This window comes from Thermothelomyces heterothallicus, assembly GCF_042370625.1.
Source record: "Thermothelomyces heterothallicus CBS 202.75 unplaced genomic scaffold P884_scaffold_6, whole genome shotgun sequence".
In the NCBI taxonomy this organism is placed as follows: Eukaryota; Fungi; Ascomycota; class Sordariomycetes; order Sordariales; family Chaetomiaceae; genus Thermothelomyces; species Thermothelomyces heterothallicus.
In genome coordinates, this window is record NW_027192567.1 from 821,606 (window position 1) to 841,354 (window position 19,749).

The 19,749-nt window shown below is 58.1% G+C and overlaps 8 protein-coding genes across 8 annotated transcripts in view; 4 read left to right on the forward strand and 4 right to left on the reverse strand.

Annotated features, from left to right (window-relative positions):
• P884DRAFT_276212 (uncharacterized protein) overlaps positions 1–2,230 on the reverse strand; it is a gene marked incomplete at both ends in the record, with an annotated part of 4,622 nt that extends 2,392 nt beyond the window's left edge. The window contains 4 exons of the mRNA XM_069442929.1: positions 283–1,658; positions 1,729–1,838; positions 1,895–1,953; positions 2,017–2,230. Coding sequence (XP_069299326.1) covers positions 283–1,658; positions 1,729–1,838; positions 1,895–1,953; positions 2,017–2,230 — 1,759 coding nt within the window. The remainder of the gene's footprint in view (positions 1–282; positions 1,659–1,728; positions 1,839–1,894; positions 1,954–2,016) is intronic.
• Positions 2,231–2,784: 554 nt separating this feature from the next.
• Positions 2,785–5,286, forward strand: P884DRAFT_290808 (nucleoside phosphatase family-domain-containing protein; the record flags this gene model as incomplete). The annotated part of the gene is made up of 4 exons (XM_069444071.1): positions 2,785–2,858; positions 3,159–3,406; positions 3,505–4,870; positions 4,988–5,286. 4 exons carry the CDS (start codon positions 2,785–2,787, stop codon positions 5,043–5,045), a joined length of 1,746 nt encoding a protein of 581 aa, XP_069299327.1. The 3' UTR covers positions 5,046–5,286.
• A 2-nt stretch (positions 5,287–5,288) lies between these two features.
• Positions 5,289–6,992, reverse strand: P884DRAFT_239790 (uncharacterized protein; the record flags this gene model as incomplete). The annotated part of the gene is made up of 2 exons (XM_069440154.1): positions 5,289–5,966; positions 6,213–6,992. The coding sequence occupies 2 exons, from the start codon at positions 6,990–6,992 to the stop codon at positions 5,553–5,555; spliced, it is 1,194 nt and encodes a 397-aa protein (XP_069299328.1). The 3' UTR covers positions 5,289–5,552.
• A 570-nt stretch (positions 6,993–7,562) lies between these two features.
• On the forward strand, positions 7,563–9,154 carry P884DRAFT_239794 (small GTPase superfamily). The gene is made up of 6 exons (XM_069440155.1): positions 7,563–7,839; positions 7,898–7,951; positions 8,024–8,119; positions 8,197–8,421; positions 8,481–8,583; positions 8,634–9,154. Exons 1-6 carry the CDS (start codon positions 7,810–7,812, stop codon positions 8,741–8,743), a joined length of 618 nt encoding a protein of 205 aa, XP_069299329.1. The 5' UTR covers positions 7,563–7,809; the 3' UTR covers positions 8,744–9,154.
• A 668-nt stretch (positions 9,155–9,822) lies between these two features.
• P884DRAFT_196435 (uncharacterized protein) lies at positions 9,823–11,317 on the forward strand (the record flags this gene model as incomplete). Its single annotated transcript, XM_069437982.1, has 3 exons — positions 9,823–10,035; positions 10,159–10,992; positions 11,045–11,317. The coding sequence occupies 3 exons, from the start codon at positions 9,823–9,825 to the stop codon at positions 11,315–11,317; spliced, it is 1,320 nt and encodes a 439-aa protein (XP_069299330.1).
• Positions 11,318–12,366: 1,049 nt separating this feature from the next.
• On the reverse strand, positions 12,367–14,371 carry P884DRAFT_157530 (WD40-repeat-containing domain protein; the record flags this gene model as incomplete). Its single annotated transcript, XM_069437247.1, has 3 exons — positions 12,367–13,514; positions 13,569–13,679; positions 13,735–14,371. Coding segments are annotated over 3 exons (1,896 nt in total), but the record flags the coding sequence as incomplete, so codon positions are not given.
• A 650-nt stretch (positions 14,372–15,021) lies between these two features.
• Positions 15,022–17,830, forward strand: P884DRAFT_298278 (Spb1 C-terminal domain-containing protein; the record flags this gene model as incomplete). Its single annotated transcript, XM_069444586.1, has 6 exons — positions 15,022–15,189; positions 15,245–15,541; positions 15,605–15,884; positions 15,935–17,158; positions 17,209–17,543; positions 17,612–17,830. The coding sequence occupies 6 exons, from the start codon at positions 15,022–15,024 to the stop codon at positions 17,828–17,830; spliced, it is 2,523 nt and encodes an 840-aa protein (XP_069299332.1).
• A 97-nt stretch (positions 17,831–17,927) lies between these two features.
• Positions 17,928–19,584, reverse strand: P884DRAFT_257324 (cupin-like domain-containing protein). The gene is made up of 4 exons (XM_069441140.1): positions 19,159–19,584; positions 18,193–18,981; positions 18,072–18,131; positions 17,928–18,018 (listed from the first exon to the last, which is right to left on the reverse strand). The coding sequence occupies exons 1-4, from the start codon at positions 19,407–19,409 to the stop codon at positions 17,943–17,945; spliced, it is 1,176 nt and encodes a 391-aa protein (XP_069299333.1). The 5' UTR covers positions 19,410–19,584; the 3' UTR covers positions 17,928–17,942.
• Positions 19,585–19,749: the final 165 nt, after the last annotated feature.

Consider the following 19,749-nt stretch of genomic DNA (forward strand, 5'->3'; position numbering starts at 1 on the left):
GGGGGGGGGGGCTGATGCGCTGGCAGCACACAATCCATTCGCATCACGAGTTCCCCCGACGCAATGTCAACATGGCAAACCACGCAGAAGGAACGATGTAGTCCAATATTGGTATCCGCAGTGAAGTACGACCGCACTCCTTCCTAGCCCAACTCGCTAGGGAATTAAAGAAATGAAAAAGAGATATGGAACATCCTTCACTTGTATGGCAACGATGGTATCCCTCTAACTCTAACTCTTCTCCCCTCCCCCTACCCAAAAAAAAGGCTATCTATGTCTTACGCTCCAGTCCTTTCCCAAGCAGTACCTCTCCCACCTCCCTAACTAACCCCAACCCTTCCCCGATCTGCCCCTTCTCACCTTTTTTCAGAACCAGCCCGCCGGCATCCATCGCTCTCAACAGGTCCGCCACCTCCCCATCTGGCGGCAGACAGTACGCCAGCCACCCGAGCGCGCGCAGCATCCCCTCGAAGGCGTCGCGGGAGCCCTCCTCCTGCGCGATCGCCTCGAGCACCGACGCCGCCAGCTCGACCTGCTCGTCCTCGGGCAGCAGGTCGCCCGGCCCGTCCCGGCGCCTCCTGCTGTTGGCGAGCGCGACGTCGTACAGCAGGCTGGCGGCCGCGACGCGCGTGTTGGCGTGGGCGTCGTCGAGGAAACTGGACGAGAGGAGCTGCGTGACGGCCGCGCGCAGCGGCGCGTGGGCGAGCACCTGCGCCGGGTAGAGCGGGCTGGTGAAGAGGTTGCACGCCAGCTGGAGCGTGACGAGCCGCAGCGCGTAGGGGCACGTCCGGGGCGGCACGGTGATGCCGACGACGTGCTCGAGCACCGAGGTGATGGTCTGGTGCGCCGGCTGTTCCTCGGCGAAGTAGCCGCTCACCCGCGGGTCGACAAGGGCGCAGCGGAGAAGGTCGACGACCGCGAAGAGGCTATCGGTGGGGAGAGACGTCAGGCAAGAACGGATCAGGGAGCCGAAGGCGGCGAGATCCGGCAGCGTTGTCTCTGCTGGCCCGTCCGAGGCCCGTGTCTCGATGAACTTCTTGACGCTCTGCATCAGTGGATCGGCTGCCGTGGGGCCCATCTTCACGAGGAGTTTCTCCAGAGGGGGGATCTTCGTGAAGGTAACATATTCGGCATTGGGATTAGCAAAGGTGGGAAGGTCGAGTGCCTGGTGTGGATGTGGCGGCCACGCCATCTGGACGAGAAGTCGGACATTGCCTCGTAGAGCGCTCGGGTCCGCACCGCTCCAGCGGTTTTCCTGTTTCCCCTTAAGGAATGTGATGAATGTCGGTGTTGCTGTGATGGAGTATTGGCTGGCGACATCAAAAGCTTGCGAAGTGTCGACCTTGATCAGCGCCGCCTTCTCGCCGAATTCACTCGCCAACTCGTCATAAAGCGGGTAGAGAGTTTTGCAGGGAGGGCAGGTGGCAGAGGTGAAAAAAACGACAGCGCAGGATCTCTGGAATGCCGCCAACAGTTCGTCAAGCCGCCCGAGGTTTGATACGATATGGACTTTCCCCGGCGGGTGATGCAGCTGGGATGGGGGCTTCACCGAGCTTCCGGGAGTTTGCTTCTCGATACCGAGGATGCCTCCGCCGCGTTTGTTGGCGTTGATCTGCTGCGTCAGTGTGGGCATGAGCATCTGCCCAAATGGCGAATTCCTTCAGGGTCAACACCGGTCAGTACGGCTCGGGTTCTAGATCATTCACGAGATTGGTTCCTGGTACGTACAGCACAGCTTGAGGCATGTTGATGATGTGGCTGGGGATTCCCTTCCCTAATAAGAACGTGGCAAAGTCGTTTGAAAAGTTGTTGCAATTATGCCTGAACAGATCGTATGCCTACAATTCTTCGTCAGCACACAAGCTGCGAGTCAGGACAGCGGCTGCTAACCTACCTCGACGGTGTAAATCTCCCTCAGCGAGTCTAGATATTCCTCAATGACGTCCATGGGCACTAGATAAGACCCAGGTTAGCTCATTGCGCCCTAGTATCGCAAATGTCGTGGGCGAGACGTACACTCTGTCCTCCCCAGATGTATCCGCTCCATGGGTTGCCCCAAGTGCGACGATCCCGGCTTGATGGCGACGACGTTGCCATCGTACACGTACTCTAGCCCGTTAAGCTCAATGGACGTGTGGTAGATGGCATCCAGCTGAAACCCGAGCAATCCCATTGACATCTGCCGCGCAAGACCTCTTGAAAGGTCGTAAACAAGAAGGTGTACGTCCATGACGCCGACGTAACCATCAAAAAAACACGGCTGCGTAATGCTGGTTCAAAGCGGCGTGTTCAATCTCGCGAGTTGTTTACGAGGCCAAGAGAAGTGCTGATTGAACTGAAATTGCGAGCTTCAACGGATTGGTTTGTTACGGAAAGAGAGATGGTTACTAAATGGGTATCCGGCGCTCTGAAGGCAGCGAGACGTTACGAGTTATGAAGCTGGCTTGCCGCTTCTGGAAGGCCAAAGAAGCAGGCAGACCTTGCCGCTGGGACAAAACATGTATCTTACGTTATTACGGGACAATGCGCAGGATGTGGCGAAGCTAAATCGTACGGGAAAAAACGTAGTTACTTCCTTTGTAAATGTACACGAACAACTCGGCAGAGCTTAGCAGCGGAGAGGCACACACCCTCTTCCCCCAACCAGACTACCGTAGTTAGAAACTAAGATACGGTATTCAGCAGTGTACGGAGTATGCATTCTATTATGGTTTGTTATTTGCTTGCAACCTCCACAGTTGCAAGGACCGTGTGGGAGAGTGGATTTGGTCTCGCCCTATCGAAATGTCGAAACGGCGCCCTAACGCTTGGCAGACCCAAGTTTGGGCAAAATGCCAGGGGTCTCCCGAACTCGCAGCGTCATTCCTTGCATCTGCCGTTCCACTGCAACTAACGGAATTTCAAGAGGGACCCATCTTTCCGAAAGGCCAAAACTTGGACAGCGAACCCCCAATCAACTGCCAACAACGCTCCTCCGGGTTTGATTCATATTCTCCTGAGCGGCGACAGCGACTCATTCGTGCAGCCTCTGCATTCGACGGCGGCTGTCTTCATGTCTCTCGTTTAACCCACCTTTTTTCCATCGATCAATTCCCCCTCGGGCGGGCATGAACCACCTGGTTCCGCAGCCCCCTTAACCGCCTGTCGTTTCCTTCCAGGGACCCCAATCTCGCGCCTATGCGACGCACGTCGGTCTCGCTGCCGACGAAGCACATCGCGCACGACCCTCACGAAAAACCCGACCGCTACCGCAATCCGCGGGAACAGAGTCTGATCATGAAGATGCAGTCCGCTTGGGTGTCGCAGTCGCAGCGGGCGCGCTACATCAAGACTGGCGCCATCATTTTCTTGGTGTTTATCCTTTTTTACTGCTTCTCGCCCTCGGGAGTGGACATCTACAATGGTGGTAGGTTGACCTTGGGTAAGAGGAGGGGTTCCTGAAATATGCCCTGTTTTGCTTACCCCTTTTTTTTTCCTTTGTTTTTGAAGGAACCTCAGCCCTAGGGGGACAGAAGTCGAACCAGGGTCAAACACCGTCCGACTCGTCGTATGGCACCGATAGATGCACGAGGTCCTATTCCAAGGACAAACCTATTGTGCAATATGTCTCCATGATTGATGCCGGAAGCACCGGCTCGCGCATCCACGTCTACAAGTTCAACAACTGCGGCGCCGCTCCCGAGCTCGAAGGCGAGATCCTCTTCAAGCAGACCGAGAAGATCGAGGGCAAGAGCAGTGGTTTGAGTGCCTACAAGGATGACCCGGAAGCCGCGGCCAAGAGCCTGGATCCTCTCCTCGACGCGGCACTCAAGGTCATACCCGACAAGTTGAAGGCTTGCAGCCCGATCGCCGTGAAGGCGACCGCCGGTCTGCGCCTGGTAGGCCCCGAGAGGAGCGACAAGATCCTCGCGGCCGTCCGGCGACGCCTTGAGACCAACTACCCCTTCCCTGTGGTGTCCCAGGAACAGGGCGGAGTGTCCATCATGGAAGGCTCCGACGAGGGCGTGTACGCGTGGGTCACGGTCAACTACCTGCTCGGCAAGATCGGCGGTCCCGACCGCAGCGAGACGGCCGCCGTCTTCGATCTCGGCGGCGGCTCCACCCAGATTGTCTTCCAGCCCAGCTTCGAGGGCCTTGCCTCGGGCGGCATGCCGGACAAGCTGGCCGAGGGCGACCACAAGTACGACCTGGACTTCGGCGGCCAACGGTTCACCCTCTACCAGCACTCCCACCTGGGCTACGGCCTGATGTCGGCGCGCGAGGCCATCCACGCGAGGCTCGTCCAGGACCTCCACGAGGCCAACAAGCCCGACACCGCCTGGACCAAGCAGCCCGTCATCAACCCCTGCCTCGCGGCCGGCACGTCCAAGACGGTCACGGTCAAGCTCGCCGACAACCACCCGCTGGGCGCGACCATCGAGCTCAACATGACGGCGCCCTCCACCGCGGCGCCGGCCCAGTGCCGCAGCCTGGCCGAGCGCATCCTCCGGAAGAACGCCGAGTGCGAGCTGGCGCCGTGCTCCTTCAACGGCGTGCACCAGCCGTCCATCGCCAAGACCTTCTCGCGCGAGGACATCTACCTGCTCTCGTACTTTTACGACCGCACCCAGCCGCTCGGCATGCCCGAGTCCTTCACGCTGCGCGAGCTGGCCGACCTCGCCAGGAGCGTGTGCGGCGGCGAGCCCGCCTGGGACGTCTTCGCCAGCGTGCCCGGCGCCCTCGACGAGCTGCGCGACCGCCCCGAGCACTGCCTCGACCTCAACTTCATGCTGGCGCTGACCCACACCGGCTACGAGATGCCGCTGGATCGGGAGGTGCGGATCGCCAAGAAGATCAAGGATAAGGAGCTCGGCTGGTGTTTGGGCGCGAGGTAAGCTTTTTTTTCTTTCTCCTTCCCAACATTCTTTCTTGCTCTTTTTTTTTATATCCTCTTTTTTTTATCCCATTATTCGTTCGGCAGACAATGACTGACCCGCCGCGTGTACAGCTTGCCGCTGCTTTCCAAGGGATCGGGTTGGCAATGCAAAATCACCGAGACCTATTGAAGGCGATAGGTCGCTGCGTCCGGGGGAGAGCACGATTTCCTGTTCATCTATGACATTACAGGGCAAGGCTGATTGGCAGCATATACTTAATTGAATTGGCGTTATGAGGGATACGATTAGAGGTTTCGAGGGCTTCGTTAATCTCCCCGACCCTCACTGGCACGGCACTTTGCAAGGGAAGACGGAAACAGTACTTTATTAATGAACCGAAGCTTGAATTTCAACATCTCCCGGCGGCCGGAGGCCCGGGCCTTTTTGCTCATCCTCATCATCCTTTTGCTTCAATCATCCTTTTGCTTCTATGACGGCGATGCAGACTATGCTTATCCGGTCACATTGCTGCTTGGGTATCCCCATTGTTATAACCTTGTTCCTTGGGACATCTAGGGTCGTCCTCGTTCCACCTTCTTTTTTGTCCGCTTTTTTCCCCCCTCCATGTTCTGGACATCGCCCATGTTTGTGCCTGGATGATTTAGATCGGCGCGCAACTTCCTTTCCCTCATTTCTTTACGTAGGAACCTGCACACTTTCCAAGACATCCTCCAACACGTCTTCAACCGTCCACCCCTCGAGCATCCCCCTCACCGTCTGCACGTCGCTCCCCCACTGCACGCTCCGCTCCCTCTCGGGCCGGCCGGCCGCCATGACCAGGTTGAGGCGGTGCAGATACACCTTGCGCAGCGCCAGCGCCACCAGCGACGGCGTGACGTAGTCGAGCCCGTGCAGCGGCGCGAGCGACTTGGCGAGCTGCGCGAGGTGGCGCGTGGCCGCGGGCGTGACGCCGCTGCCGGGGGCGACGGCGCGGTGGGTGCGCAGGAAGGCGACGAGATTGGCCTGGTAGCGCGTGACGGATATGGAGGTGTGTGCTGTGCGGGAGAGTTCGGAGAGCTGGGAGATTTCGTGTTCGGTGAAGACGGGTGTCTCTAGCGATGATGGTGGAAGTGGTGAGCGGAATGGTGCTGGTGGTTGTTGTTGTTGCTGTTGCTGTTGCTGCTGCTGCTGCTGCTGCTGATGATGATGAGAGAAGGTTGAGCGATTGTTCTTGGTGTTGCTTCTTGTACTGCTGCTGGTGCTGGTGCTGTTATTGCGGGTGAGCCAGTTGGTCTCTTCGTCGATGTATGGGAGACCGAGGCCTGTTGCTCCTCCTAGGGAGGACTGGCGGTGGACTTTGACCACGCTGCTGCTGCTGGATATTGTGGAAGCGGCCTCGTCGGGGTCATCACCCTGATCGCCCGATCTGGGGCTAAGCTCTTCGTCGAGGTAGGGGAATCCGTCCTCCGCCGGATCGTGCCAATGGCTAAGGTAGAAGAAATCGTTCAGGTGGGGGTTGACCCGAGCCTGGCCACCGCTGTTGGTGCCGACTAATGCGATGAAAAGGAACTGCTTCGGCGCAGTTTGGACGCTGGTTCTGGTAAATATCCGGCGCGTGCGGAGGAGTTCGAGGGCTTGTATTTGAACGGCTCGCGGGGCACGGTCGAGGTCTTTGGCGAGGACAACGTTTGCGATTCGGGCTTGTGCAATGCTGGAGCTGCTTCCACCGGCTGGCGGTGAGAGTGGCGTCATGTGGCCGCCGATGCGTGGGGACGGATTCATCGGGACGTAGGACCCGGGCGAGGAGGCGCCCCCGGTCGACAATTGCGACGCTTCATTGCGCGGCCGGTACGGAGAGACGGAGCGAGTGTTGCCTGGCGACGGGGGTACTCGAGCTGGTTGGACAAACAGCCCTGTCGCAAACTCTTCGAGCGTCGTATGGGTGTGGCAGCTGATGATCGTGGAGCTGAGGTTGAAGGTCTTAGAGGCCACCAAGCGTAATTCCTCGGCGAGGTCATCGACGCTATCGAAGTCGGTGCTGATCAGGCAGTGCTCGCGAGCTATGAGGCAGAGGAGGACGGCCAGCTCGAGGTCGCCGAGGCCGTGGATTTTGTCGAGAAGCTGCGGGTCGGCCATGACCCCCAGATTCTGCAAGCTGGCGCAACTCCAGCCAGGCCATGAAAGAATCTGGAGGGGAGACAGTTGGAAGTCGACACAGCTTCGATCTTCTCCCGGACCGAACTTGGACGACTTCACCCAAACCTGCCTCTTCCCTGATTACTCCTTTCACACCTCCTCGTCGTCGTCATACAAGGGCACGTCGCTGATGTGTTGTGTTTCCATGACTGTTTTAGCCCAATGCGCGAGAGAGGCCCGAATCTCTCTTGTCTCGCGTGTTGTGACTGCTCCTGTGCCCCGCGGCCATTCCCGTTGTCACAAAGCTCGGTTGAGCTGTGCCGCGAGAGAAGGAGCTCGGGTCAGCATAAGGAGACAGCGGGAAGCGGGAGGACATGTGGGGGCTCGCTCCCTCGAGCTCGCTAGTCCGAATACCTCTTGGTTTCGTCAGTGGGCCAACATGTTGCGTCGGTGATTGGCTCGCACCAATCAGGTGCCTGTCTGCCGCGCCTCTGCAGCAGGCGGAGGCTTGCAGCCAGCCATCAGTGGGTCAGCCAGCCATTCACGGGCGGGCGCGCCATCGTCACTCTATCCAACGCTTGTTTGGAGCTCGGTTCCCCGACAACAGCCCCGTCATTTATCCCTCCAAGTGGTTCATTCCATATCTTTTGCGCCTTGCAGGCGGCCTGGGTGTCTTTTCCCTGGGAGCCAGTACCTCCTGCTTTTTGTCCCAAAAGACGATATCTGCGCATCGCGGGGTGTTTTCGTCCCGACGTTGCTTGACGAGCCTGATCGCACTTCCCACGCCGTCGTCTAGTTTCTCAAAAAAACCGTCGCCATGGCTTCCAGGAAGAAGGTTCTGCTGAAGGTATGAGTACCAGGGCGGCAACAATGTGTTTGTTCGGCGCTAATAGGATCAAATGCAGGTCATCATCTTGGGCGACAGCGGTGTCGGCAAGACTAGTCTGATGAACCAATATGTGCGCTGCCGATGCCTCTACCCGAATGCTTACCCGCACCGTCCACAGCCCTGACTTGGTGTTCGACTACAGGTCAACAAGAAGTTTAGCGCAAGCTACAAGGCCACAATTGGAGCCGATTTCTTGACGCGTGAGGTCTTGGTGGACGACCGCCAGGTGACGATGCAGGTTCGGAGCCACCGGAGCCCGGGAGAAGGGAGTGTTGTGTACGGGAGCAGAGCGCGCTAACGTATGGTCTAATGCAGCTCTGGGACACGGCAGGCCAGGAACGATTCCAGTCGCTCGGCGTGGCCTTCTACCGGGGAGCCGACTGCTGCGTGCTGGTATACGACGTCAACAATGCCAAGAGCTTCGATGCGCTCGACAGCTGGCGAGACGAGTTCTTGATTCAAGCATCACCGCGCGACCCAGACAATTTTCCGTTTGTGGTTTTGGGCAACAAGATCGACGTCGAGGAGAGCAAGAGAGTGGTGAGTTGGAGACTGAGTTGGGAGCTATGTGAGAAGGTCGGCTTCTGACGGACCAGTAGATCTCAACCAAGCGGGCTATGACCTTTTGCCAGTCGAAAGGCGGTATCCCGTATTTCGAGACCAGCGCGAAGGAGGCGATCAATGTGGAGCAGGCGTTTGAAGGTACGCCATCATCGAGAGAGACCGAGGAGTGCAGAGCTGACCAGTTCCAGTCATTGCGAGAAATGCGCTGCTCCAAGAAGAGTCGGAGGAATTCAGCGGAGACTTCCAGGACCCAATCAATATCCACATTGAAAACGACCGGGACGGGTGTGCTTGCTGAGCAAGATAGGGGTGGTCTAGATAGCTTCGCATTTTTTCTTTTTCGCTAGGTCCTGTCTTTTTTTTGGCTTTGTATGATATCATGCTCGGTGTGTCTGGCGTGCTTCTCCCAAACTGCAGAGTCGGGTTGTCATTTAATCACCAGGCAAGCTTCTTCTCAGGCTGCTATTGGAGATGCATTGGTCTAAGTTGTATGAGGCGTAATAGGAATGCTAAGACACTGGTTATATAACATCATAAAAATAGAGGCGAGGGCGTCCCTTCGATAGGTACACAGTACGTATCAGTTGCGGATAGGCCGAGGCAGAAGCGGTCAACCCCAACCCTAACCCCGCATCTCGAACGGCCGCCGTTTCTGGGTTCGGTTTATGGATTAACGTTAGGTACTGCGTAACGGGGCAGTCGAATCGACCAGGGGCATTCTTGGCGGTGGTGGGTGAAGTCGGTCGGTTTACTTGGAAATTTCCCCTTCCTCGGTCGCGTGTGTCAGCATCCAGCCATCCAAACCCTGGTCTTTTGAGACACTGCGGGCGAGTGTTGCGGCAGCTTGCGCGCCCACTCCCAGACCTCGACTTTTTCGTTCCTTTGATGTTTTGAGAGTCTTTTCGTCCCATTTTTGCGCATTTCAAGTATCTGAAATTTTCGAGTTCGAGCTGTCCCGGTCCGGCCCCGACCACAACACGGAGCAACTTGATCGTGCTTTCTCTGGGAGATGCAGCGCATGCCCGATGCCCTATTTGTTGTCTCCCTCTGTTGCCTAGTGTGACTGAGCATTTCTCCCCCCCCTCCCCTTCTCTCCGACTCACTATTGCTACTATCCCGACTGCCTGGTGCCGACTCCGGGGTTAGAGCCAGCGAATGAACAACGAGCGAAGCAAAATAGCAGTATCACAGCTCGCCATGACGCCCATCGAGCCCGTTCTTCCTGCCGAGCTGGCTCCGGAGCACACGGATGCGGGGCATCCCGGTCCCCCCACGCAAACAAACAACACGACAACTTCTTCTCATCCTTATTTTCCGTCTTCTTGTTCGTCTTCTTCTTATTCCTCTAGGCGCAGGTCGCATTCGGTGACAGCAGCCATGCACCAGGGCGCAGACCTGGGCTGCCAGCTCTCCCGCTCGTTATCCGCGGCAACAACGTCCGACTCGAGGACGACAACAGGTGCGAGTACAGGAAGCGGCAGCAGCATGAGGGAGAAACTCGGCCTGGGCAGCATTGCCCGTCGCACTCTGGGTATCACGCTGCTGCTGATCGTGGTGTTTCTCTGGACGCTGTCCAATTTCCTCGCGAGCGTGAGTTGCCGTTCCCCATCATTTCTGCCTTTTCTTTTCTTTTCTTTTCTTTTCTTTTTTTTTTTTTTTTTTGCGCGCTGCGTTTGGTATAGAATCACATGGGCTAACACGGTTCGCGCGCAGTACATCTTTTCGGACGGCACCTACAACAAGCCTTTCTTCCTCGTCTACGTCAATACCTCGTGCTTCGCCATCTCGCTCATCCCGCTCACCGTCCGCTACGTCAAGCAGAACGGAGTGGGCGGGCTGGTAACCGCCGCCCTGCAGCTGTGGCGGGAAAAGAGATCCGGGTTGACGCTCCTCAAGACGGCGGACGAAGAAGGAAGGCGGGGCGGGGCTGCGTACGACGACGGCGACGCGGCGGAGAGGTTGCTCGTCGACGATGAGGCGGACCTGGATATGCTGCCGCCGGAAAAGGACGAGAAGCTCAGCCTGGGCGAGACGGCGCGTCTGAGCCTCGAGTTCTCGCTGCTGTGGTTCGCCGCGAACTACTTCGCTTCGGCCTGTCTCGAGTACACAAGCGTGGGAAGCGTGACGATCCTCACGTCGACGAGCAGCATCTGGACCCTGGTTTTCTGCGCGCTGACCAAGGTGGAGACATTCACCCTGCGGAAGTTGGTCGGCGTGTTGGCGTCCCTGGTGGGCGTGGTGCTCATCTCCTCGGTCGACCTGTCCGGGGCGAACGATGATAGCCGGGGGAGCTTCCCGCACAAGACGACGGTGCAGATCGCGATTGGGGATTCCATGGCCTTCTTCAGCGCCATCATCTACGGTGTCTACGTCACCGTCGTGAAGAGGAGAGTGGGTAATGAGGAGCGCGTGAACATGCCGCTGTTTTTCGGCCTGGTGGGTCTGTTCAACGTCTTGTTCCTCTGGCCGGGGTTCTTCATCCTTCACTATACCGGCATCGAGCCGTTCGAGCTGCCCCCGAGCGCAAGTGTTTGGACCATCATAGCGGTAAGTTCTTGGAGCGCGTGCGCGAACGCCGAATTGGGCTGACACATCCCAGGTCAACTCGGTGGCCTCCTTCTTCAGTGACATCCTCTGGGCGTACGCCATGTTGCTCACCACGCCACTCGTCGTTACCGTTGGCTTATCGCTGAACATCCCCCTCTCGCTGATCGGAGAGATGATTCAATACTCTCAGTATTCGAGCTGGCTCTACTGGGTGGGAGCCGGAATCGTGTTTATTTCATTTTTGTTTATCAACAATGAGACTTATGAAGAGACCACGGGTGGGGACGATGGGCAGGTTCGCGGAGTGGAGGGTTCAGCGGCATAGTATGGAGTCGCTGCCTTGCTTGGCCTCTGCGAGATCTGGCCTTTTTTGTTTTTGTTTTATGATCAACAACAGTTAAGATGAATTCAAGATACCCACCACGGCATGCCATGGACCATTGAGCTTGGCACTCGAAACGACGAGTATTTCTAGCCCCCTAGGTAGCAACCGCACTTGATGCTCCCTGCTCCCTCAAGAGATGCTAGCGTGGTTCTTTTGAGTTCGATGGAGCCCTGCCAGGTTTCAGCAGCGTCATAGTTGACCTCCTATGCCCAGGAGTTCGCCAGAGCCAGTTGCGGAAACTGCACGGGAAGACTATCACCATCTCAACCTTCACGGCAAAGCTTGACAAGGTTCTGCAAGATTCGGCATCGCTCATCTAGTATTTGCTGAAGAAGACTTCTACATCAACGCCACCCCCTCAATGCTACTCGAACGAACTTGGAACTCCAATGCCGCTATGTGACAACTTTTCTCCGTGGTATGCCTGCCTGTCTGATGAAAACAAAACCTTAAGCAAAACGCCAAGTCGCTCAATGCCGCCAAACAAGCAGATACAAAGCCGCCACAACCCAACAGAGAAAAAAAAAAAAAAAAAAAACCGAAAATATGGGAGTCGACAAAACCATCACTTGGCGGCCGTCCCCCGCATGCGTGCATGCGTGCGTGCGTGCGTGAGTGAGTCCGTCCGTCCGTCACCAGTCGTCCGCATCCCCCGCCCACTGGTCCCCGACGTCCGCCCATCCGCACCCCCACCTGCGCCCTCCCGTCTCGCCGCCCAGCCGCAGGTCCGCGGCCTTCTCCCTATCCTCGCTCCAGCAGCGCACGAGGAAGTCGTCGCCCACCGTCACCAGCCGACCCCCGCTCGTCCACGCCACCGCCCCGACCTCCTTCCCGTGGCCCCTCACGAGCGGCGTGCCCCTGCGCACCACGGGCGTGACGGCGCCGCCGCCGCCCTGCCTGCCGGACGAGAACATGTGGCTCATGCTGTTGGCGCGCGCCAGCGAGGCGGGCGCGGCAGAGGCGGATCTTAGCCCCGGCCGGGGGGGGGCGACGGGCGCCTCGTCGGTCGGGCTGCCGACGTAGTAGGTTTCTTCGTCCCGGTCCGCGTCGGGCGACGACCAGGCGTCGCGCAAGTAGCGCTCGTCGGTGGGGAAGAGGACGGCGGCGCCGTCGGAGCTGCCGACGGCCAGGAGCTCGGAGCGGCCGTCGGCCCCGGCGGGGCGGATCGCGGCTTTGACGTAGAAGCTCGTGGCGTGGAACAGGGGGTGGCGGAAGCCGTAGAGCGGGCCGAGGCCTTCGTGGGCCGCGCCGTGTGGATGGTGGCGCCGGCGCGGGGGCTCGGTGCCCGGGCGGGCCGGGGTCAGCTCGGTTGCGTGGCCGAGCACGAGGTGCGCGGTGCTGTAGGCGTAGACGGTGTTGTCTTTGCAGAGGGCGTACAGGCGCGCGCCGTCGCCGCCGAGGACCATGGAGCAGATGCCGAAGGGGCGGAAGGCGACGTGACCCGGGGGCGGGGAGGTGAAGGAGATGGGCGTGCTGGCTTTGTGGTGTCGGCTGGTGTGGACTGCACGGATGTCCCAGAGCTTGATGCTCGCGTCTGCTTCGCAGGCACTAAGGAGGAGGTGTTCCCGGCCGGGAGGGAGGAACTGGAGTGCAGTGACGGAGACTTCACCGGCACGGCCCGGGACTTCGCCCAGGCGGGCCACGTCGCCGGGGTTGGAAGCGGGCAGCTGGCTTTTGCCTTGCCGCGTCGTCCGGGCATGTGCGTCGTAGATGCTGTTAACTACACAGCCTGGGTTGGCTGCCTTGGGAATAGAGTGATGCAGCCCGGCCTCGGAAACGATACTAAAGTCCTGCACCGGCCCGCCGCGGCACCGCAAGTCGTAGATCTGTATGCTGCCGTCACGGCCGGAGGTCGCGAGGACGCAGCTGGCGCCGCGACCGGGCTGGAAACGCACTTGCTTCAGGGATGCCGTATGGTGGCCGAGGATGGAGACCGGCCGCTGTGTCATCATGTCAATGACCCTGCTTGTCTGGTCTCCTGATGCCGTGGCCAGCAGGTGGTCGTCCTCCGAGAAGGCCAAATCGATGATGGCGTTTCCATGAGCTCGGAATGACAGATGAATCTTGGAAAAGTCCTTTTCCGAGTCCAGCAGGCGTATAAAACCTTCCTCGTCCCCAACCGCTACCAAACTGTTTTCTGGAGACGAGTGAGCCAACGGAACGTGGGAAAGTCTGGGCTTACTAAACTTACTATGACACGCCGTGGTACAGAATGGGATGGCACGGGCCGCCCCTTCATGACTAGACGAGAAGTGAGCATCCTCGGGCCGGCTCTGGAAGTCGGCCGTCTCGGTCCTCCAGTCTAAACAGGAGTCAACCACAATTCCCAAGAGGAAGGAGGCGGCTAGAATGCGTACCTCCAACAGGACACTCCAGCAGCCGCTCACTTGCATAGCGCATGGAGCCCGTCATCCTCTGAACAAGTTGAGCGCCCAATCCTCTCCGGTACAACGGCACGGGCCCCTTAGCAGGTGCAGCCACAACCTCCTGCTCCTCTTCCTCGTCCTCCGAGACGTCATCATCTCGCAGCACGCCATCCCGCAAGACTTGCCGGGATTTCAGCGACTGGATGGGGCTCCTCAGCCCCGGCTTCGCGTCGGCGGTAGGGAGAAGAGGCGACGAGTTCAGCGGAGAGGGCAGGTACGCGCCGGCCTGCTTCTCTGGCGTCGAATGGTTGAACTTGCGCCGCTTTCCCCTGTGGGCATCCTCGGGATGGGGTAGGCTCTCTTCCGAGATGGGTTTGAGGGGGCTCGACGGCGTCTGGCACCGATTAAGGGCCGGTGCCGTGAGATCACAGAGGGCCTTCCGGGCAGCACTAGGCTTGGAGGAGACTCGGGATCGTGGAGTGAAGAACCGCTGAAACTTCCTAGGCGTGATCGACGGGTTTCTTCGCTCCTTGGCCCGACTTGACGGCGCCCTGGGTGGTGACGATGCTATGCTAGCGTTCGAGGCGACCGATTTTCGGGTAGGCGAAGAAGGAACCTTGTCTGCCATAGTTAATGGCCCCCCTCCTCTGTTTGTACCTGACGCCAATGGATCGGAGAGAATGAGAAAGTATCGGGGAGGAAGGGAGACTCGAAGAAAAAAAAGAAAAAGAAAAAGACAAGGGAATCGACGGCGACCAACAATGTTTTTTTTAAAGTCCTACACAAAGCAATTTTATGCCACGTCGGTTCGGTCCCCTTTGATACTCAAAGTGAACACGCAGAAGATGGCAGGGGTTGACGGGTTGCCCGCCGTTCAATGCTGGGGGAAGACGCGGTCCGCGGTACGGTGACGCGCTGAACTGGCAGGGATCTTTAAGTGCTTCGTTGGCGATCTAGAGACGTGTCGAGCCAATCAGCAGCTCCAATCGCGCTAGACCTGAGCCATAACCGCCAGCCCCGCCGTGCCCGCCCAGACCGATCCTTGAACGCGGCGGCGTGGGCGGTGGAAGAAACAACTGGCCCCCACTTTTGCAGCGGAGCAGGAACAGTTCCGCCTTAGCTAGGTAGTTATCGCTTATCAGTCTGCATCTCCGCCAAAAATTTCGGCGGGCAGCGGGAGCGCGGAAGCCGTGTCCGACTGCACACAAGAAGACATCGACAGTACGGCCCGGCGAAGAAGCCAGGAGTCGCATCGGCCGCCACTACACAGCCGGCGCTATGGCGATTCAGAAGAAGCACGGCAAGGGCCGTCTCGACAAGTGGTACAAGCTCGCCAAGGAGAAGGGATACCGCGCGCGTGCAGCATTCAAGTTGATCCAGCTCAACAAGAAATATGGCTTCCTCGAGAAGAGCAAGGTCGTGCTCGATCTTTGCGCGGCGCCCGGAGTATGTTCAACCGATTTGCGCTGCACGCAGTTCTCTGAAAGCTGACCGAACCCAGTCATGGTGTCAAGTGTGTGCCGAGACGATGCCCAAGGACAGCATCATTATTGGCGTCGATCTCGCCCCGATCAAGCCGATTCCCAAGGTCATTACCTTCCAAAGCGACATTACGACTGAGAAGTGCCGTGCGACCATTCGGACACACTTGAAGACCTGGAAGGCCGACTGTGTGCTCCACGACGGTGCCCCCAACGTCGGTACCGCTTGGGTTCAGGATTCCTACAATCAGGCTGAGCTGGCCCTCCATTCGCTCAAGCTCGCCACCGAATTCTTAATTGAGGGGGGCACTTTCGTGGTATGTTTTGAAGAGAAGTTGAGAGGAGGCTGGTGAGCGGAATAATGCTGACCTTCCCGACAGACCAAGGTCTTCAGATCTAAGGACTACAATTCCCTGTTGTGGGTTCTCAACCAGCTCTTCACAAAGGTTGAGGCGACAAAGCCGCCGTCCTCTCGTAACGTCTCGGCAGAGATCTTCGTCGTGTGTCGCGGCTACAAGGCGCCGAAGCGCATTGACCCGCGCTTGCTCGACCCCCGCTCCGTCTTCGAAGACCTGGCAGACCCGGCGCCCAACAATGAGGCCAAGGTGTACAACCCGGAAGTCAAGAAGCGAAAGAGAGAGGGTTACGAGGAGGGTGACTGTACGCGTCCATGTCCCGCTCTTACTTTAAACGTGCTGACGCCACTGCAGACACGCAGTACAAGGAAATTGCTGCCAGCGAATTCATTCAGACGACCGATCCGCTCGCCATCCTTGGGAAGTACAACCGACTGACGTTCGAACAACCAAAGAATGGGGACGTAGCCCTGGCGGCCCTGGACAAGTTGCCCGAGACGACTCAGGAGATTCGCCATTGTTGCGCGGATCTGAAGGTCCTCGGAAGAAAAGACTTCAAGCTCCTTCTGAAATGGCGTCTTAAGGTCAGGGAGATCTTTGGCCTCCCTACTAAGAAGCCCACCAAGGCTCCTCTCGTGGAAGAGGTGGCTGAGGTGGAGAACATGGACGAAGAGCTCAAGATCCAAGAAGAGCTGCAGAGGATAAAAGATAAGGAATTGGCGAAGAAGAAGAAGGAGCGACGAAAGGAGAACGAGAGGAAGCATAAGGAGATTGTGCGCATGCAGATGAACATGACAGCGCCCATGGACATCGGTATGGAGCAGGAGGGCCCTAGGGGCGCAGATGCCATGTTCCGCCTCAAGTCGATCGATCAGACCGAGGCCCTACGCAGGATAGCCAAGGGCAAGATGGCCACGATTACCGAGGTCGATGCCAAGAAGGACCGCGACTCCGGGATTGGGAGCTCGGGCGAGACGGACGACGAGAGCGACGAAGAGCTGGACCGCTTGGAACGCGAGCTGGACAACATGTACGAATCCTACAAGGAAAGAAAGGCGGCTGCGGACGCCAAGTACCGGGCGAAGAAGGCGAGGAAGGAGTACGGGGACGACGAGTGGGAAGGTGTGTCGGCGAGCGAAAAGGAGGAGAGCGACGATGACGACGAGATACTCGAAGAGGAAAGCAGCGATGATTCCGACGCCGAGGAGCGCGGGGACACCAGCAAGCCGCTTCTGCGGGACCTTGACAACACCCCCCAGGACGGGGCCGGGTTGTCAAAGCGAGCCCGGGGATTCTTCAACCAGGAGATCTTCCAGAGCATCCCCGGGTTATTGGATGTCCCGGAAGACTCAGAGGGTGAAGATGAGGCGAAAAATGCGGATGAGGGGGCGGCATCCGACGGCGAGGACTCGGACAACGATGTGCCAACCATCGAGGAGCAGAAGAAAATGCGCAAGGAGAAGGCGGCACGTAAGGAGAAGGAGAAGGAGGACGACTTTGAGATCGTCAAGCAGGACCAGGATGACGACGACGACTGGGAGGAGAAAGAGAAGAAGAAGACTAAAGATGGCAAGCCCAGTAAGTCGCCGCTCCCGGATGCGCCTGTTTCAGAGGGCTAACGCGTCTAGATATCGACATCATCACGGCCGAGGCCATGACGCTAGCGCACCAGCTTGCGCGCGGAGAAAAGTCAAAACACGACCTCATCGACGAGGGGTACAACAAATACGCCTTCAAGGACCGGGACGGCCTGCCTGACTGGTTCCTTGACGACGAGGCCAAGCATGACAAGCCGCACAAGCCCATCACCAAAGAAGCAGCGGCAGCCATCAAGGAGAAGTTGCGAGCCTACAACGCCAGGCCGATCAAGAAGGTGGCCGAGGCGCGGGCACGGAAGAAGCTCAAGCAGGCGCAGAAGCTCGAGAAGCTCAAGAAGAAGGCTGATCTGCTGGCCGGGGATGAGGTATGTCCGACAGCGCTTTGTTTTTTTTTCGGCCTGCCTGGGTCCGCATACTAACCGGCTCGCTACAGGGCATGTCGGAGAAGGAGAAGGCCACAAGCATTGCTAAACTGATGTCGGCGGCCGCACGGAAGAAGAGGAAGCCGCCGGTCAAGGTGATCAAGGCAACGGGTGTGAACCGTGGTATCTCTGGCAGACCCAGGGGTGTCAAGGGCAGGTACAAGATGGTGGATCCGCGCATGAAGAAGGAGATGCGGGCGTTGAAGAGGATTGCGAAGAAGAGGAAGTAGCCCAGGAGGCTGAGCCGTCGAGGTTTCATATGTACGCTGGTCACGCCGAGAGTCTGTTCGCTCGGTCTGGGAATATCAATAATGCAAGCATGGCCCTTGCTGTTGTTGCAAGCTACTTGTTTCTGTTGACTACTGACCTGACAAAGGTGCTCAGGGGGTAGAGCGGCCCGGTGAAGTCCATGTCGTACCTGATCTGGTCAGCATAAGAGGATCCGAAAGAAGTCGTTGACCAGAGACCTACCAGTAGTTAACAGCAATACACACCCCCTCGGGCGAGCAACTCTGCGAGACTTTATGGTACCTGCGGCTGGTCAGCCTCGCCTCCAGAGTATTTCTCCCCGCGAGGCTAAAAGGTAACCCACCACATGCAAGGCAGATACAGCATATCCCCCGGATTGAGCGTCACCCTCATCGGCTGCACCAATGCCGAATACGGCGTCGCATTCTCCGCAGGCCTGTCCGGGTCCCACGTCGGGAAGGGAACGACGGCGTCCTCTCCTCCCTCGAGCACCAACCTAAGCCCTTCCTCCTGCTCACCGTCCGGGTCCGGGTCCGGGTCCGGGTCCGGGTCCGGGTCCGGGTCCGGGTCCCTGACGTACACGGCCGAGCGCAGCTCCCTCTCGCCGACCGCCGGCTGGCAGACGGGCGGCAGCAGCACGAAGTGCTTCTGGCCGGCCACCTGCACGTACACGTTCTCGTAGTTGTCCCTGTGCAGCGCCGTGACCGAGCGGCTGTTGCCGATCCACAGGTTGACGGCGTCCGGGTCGCGGGCGAGCGCGATGCGCGCCCAGGGGACCGAGGGCGGCACCGCGTCCAGGAGGGCGCGGTACTCGTGCCGGAGGTTGTCGTTCTGCGTCTGCGCGTACCGGATCTCGCCGCCTCGTCTCGGAGTAGACCCCGTCGTCGTCGTCGTTGCCGCCTCCGTCTCCCCGGGCGGTGTCTCTGCTTCGGGGGCCGGTGGTGGTGGTCGTGGTCGTGGTGGTCGTGGTGGCGATGGTGATCGTACTGGTGGTTGTTGGGTGAAGTGTTTCTCTTGGGTGGTGAGGTAGGTCAGGAAAGCGTCGAAGGGCTGGTCCTCTTCGTGGGGTTTGGCAAAGACTAGTGTGGTGGTGCCGTCGGGGTGGGTGTATGGCGTTGGGGCGTCGGCGTTGCTGCGTCCATTGTCAGTATATTTCGCATTTTTATTTTATCTTTATATTGTTAATTCTTTGTAACTATTTCCTTCCTTGCTTCCCCTCGTTATGTTCTTTCTCCTTGCTCGTCCTGTTCATTCTCAGGGAGTGATGGGAGAGTAAGAGTGCGGGGTTCAGAATGAGGGCAGGCCATACCCAGCTGGCGTCACGGCAATATTAACGGGCTCGTCACCCAAGACCTCCTTGAGATAGTTGACATTCCATGTTCGTGTCGCCTCCCAGTTGAGCGCGGCGCCTCGTACGACGAAAGGGGTGTTTCGAGCGACGAATCTCATGAACTCGAGAGCGCTCGGCTCCTCATCGAACTCCTCGATGACGCTACTATTGAGTTCATGATAATTCTTGATTAGCTCGGCAATAGGATCCTCCGTCTTGGGTTCTTCCATCTCCGTGTCGTGAAATCGTTGATGAGCGAGGCTTTCATGAGCGTAACTCGATGAACGATTCTTGACTTCTATCGGCTCGGCTTCAAGGTGACAGCTTAACACCCCAAAGGTGGTTAGTCACTGTCTAATTAAGCAGGCAGCCCCATTAACGTTAATAATGCCCAGCTTATTAGTTAGTTATATGCTTGCTCGCAGCTTCCTTCCGTCCTCCAAGAAAGACCCTGGCATCCCACAATGCGAAATAAACAAGTGCATGACCCCAAAAATATTTCAACGCACTTGCATCGATATTATGTCCACCGCGGCAACTTCCCAACATTCAACACGCCCTGGCTCGGCT

What these genes read in the sequence shown, in the direction of transcription:
- P884DRAFT_239794 (XM_069440155.1), top strand. Translation starts at nt 7,810, where the DNA reads ATGGCTTCCAGGAAGAAGGTTCTGCTGAAG. An exon ending in GGAAGAAGGTTCTGCTGAAG is followed by an intron (nt 7,840 to 7,897) that starts GTATGAGTACCA and finishes GATCAAATGCAG; the next exon opens with GTCATCATCTTGGGCGACAG. An exon ending in ACCGCCAGGTGACGATGCAG is followed by an intron (nt 8,120 to 8,196) that starts GTTCGGAGCCAC and finishes GGTCTAATGCAG; the next exon opens with CTCTGGGACACGGCAGGCCA.
- P884DRAFT_257324 (XM_069441140.1), bottom strand. Translation starts at nt 19,409, where the DNA reads ATGGAAGAACCCAAGACGGAGGATCCTATTGCCGAGCTAATCAAGAAT. An exon ending in CTGTATCTGCCTTGCATGTG is followed by an intron (nt 18,132 to 18,192) that starts GTGGGTTACCTT and finishes GACCAGCCGCAG; the next exon opens with GTACCATAAAGTCTCGCAGA. An exon ending in TGTATTGCTGTTAACTACTG is followed by an intron (nt 18,019 to 18,071) that starts GTAGGTCTCTGG and finishes TGACCAGATCAG; the next exon opens with GTACGACATGGACTTCACCG.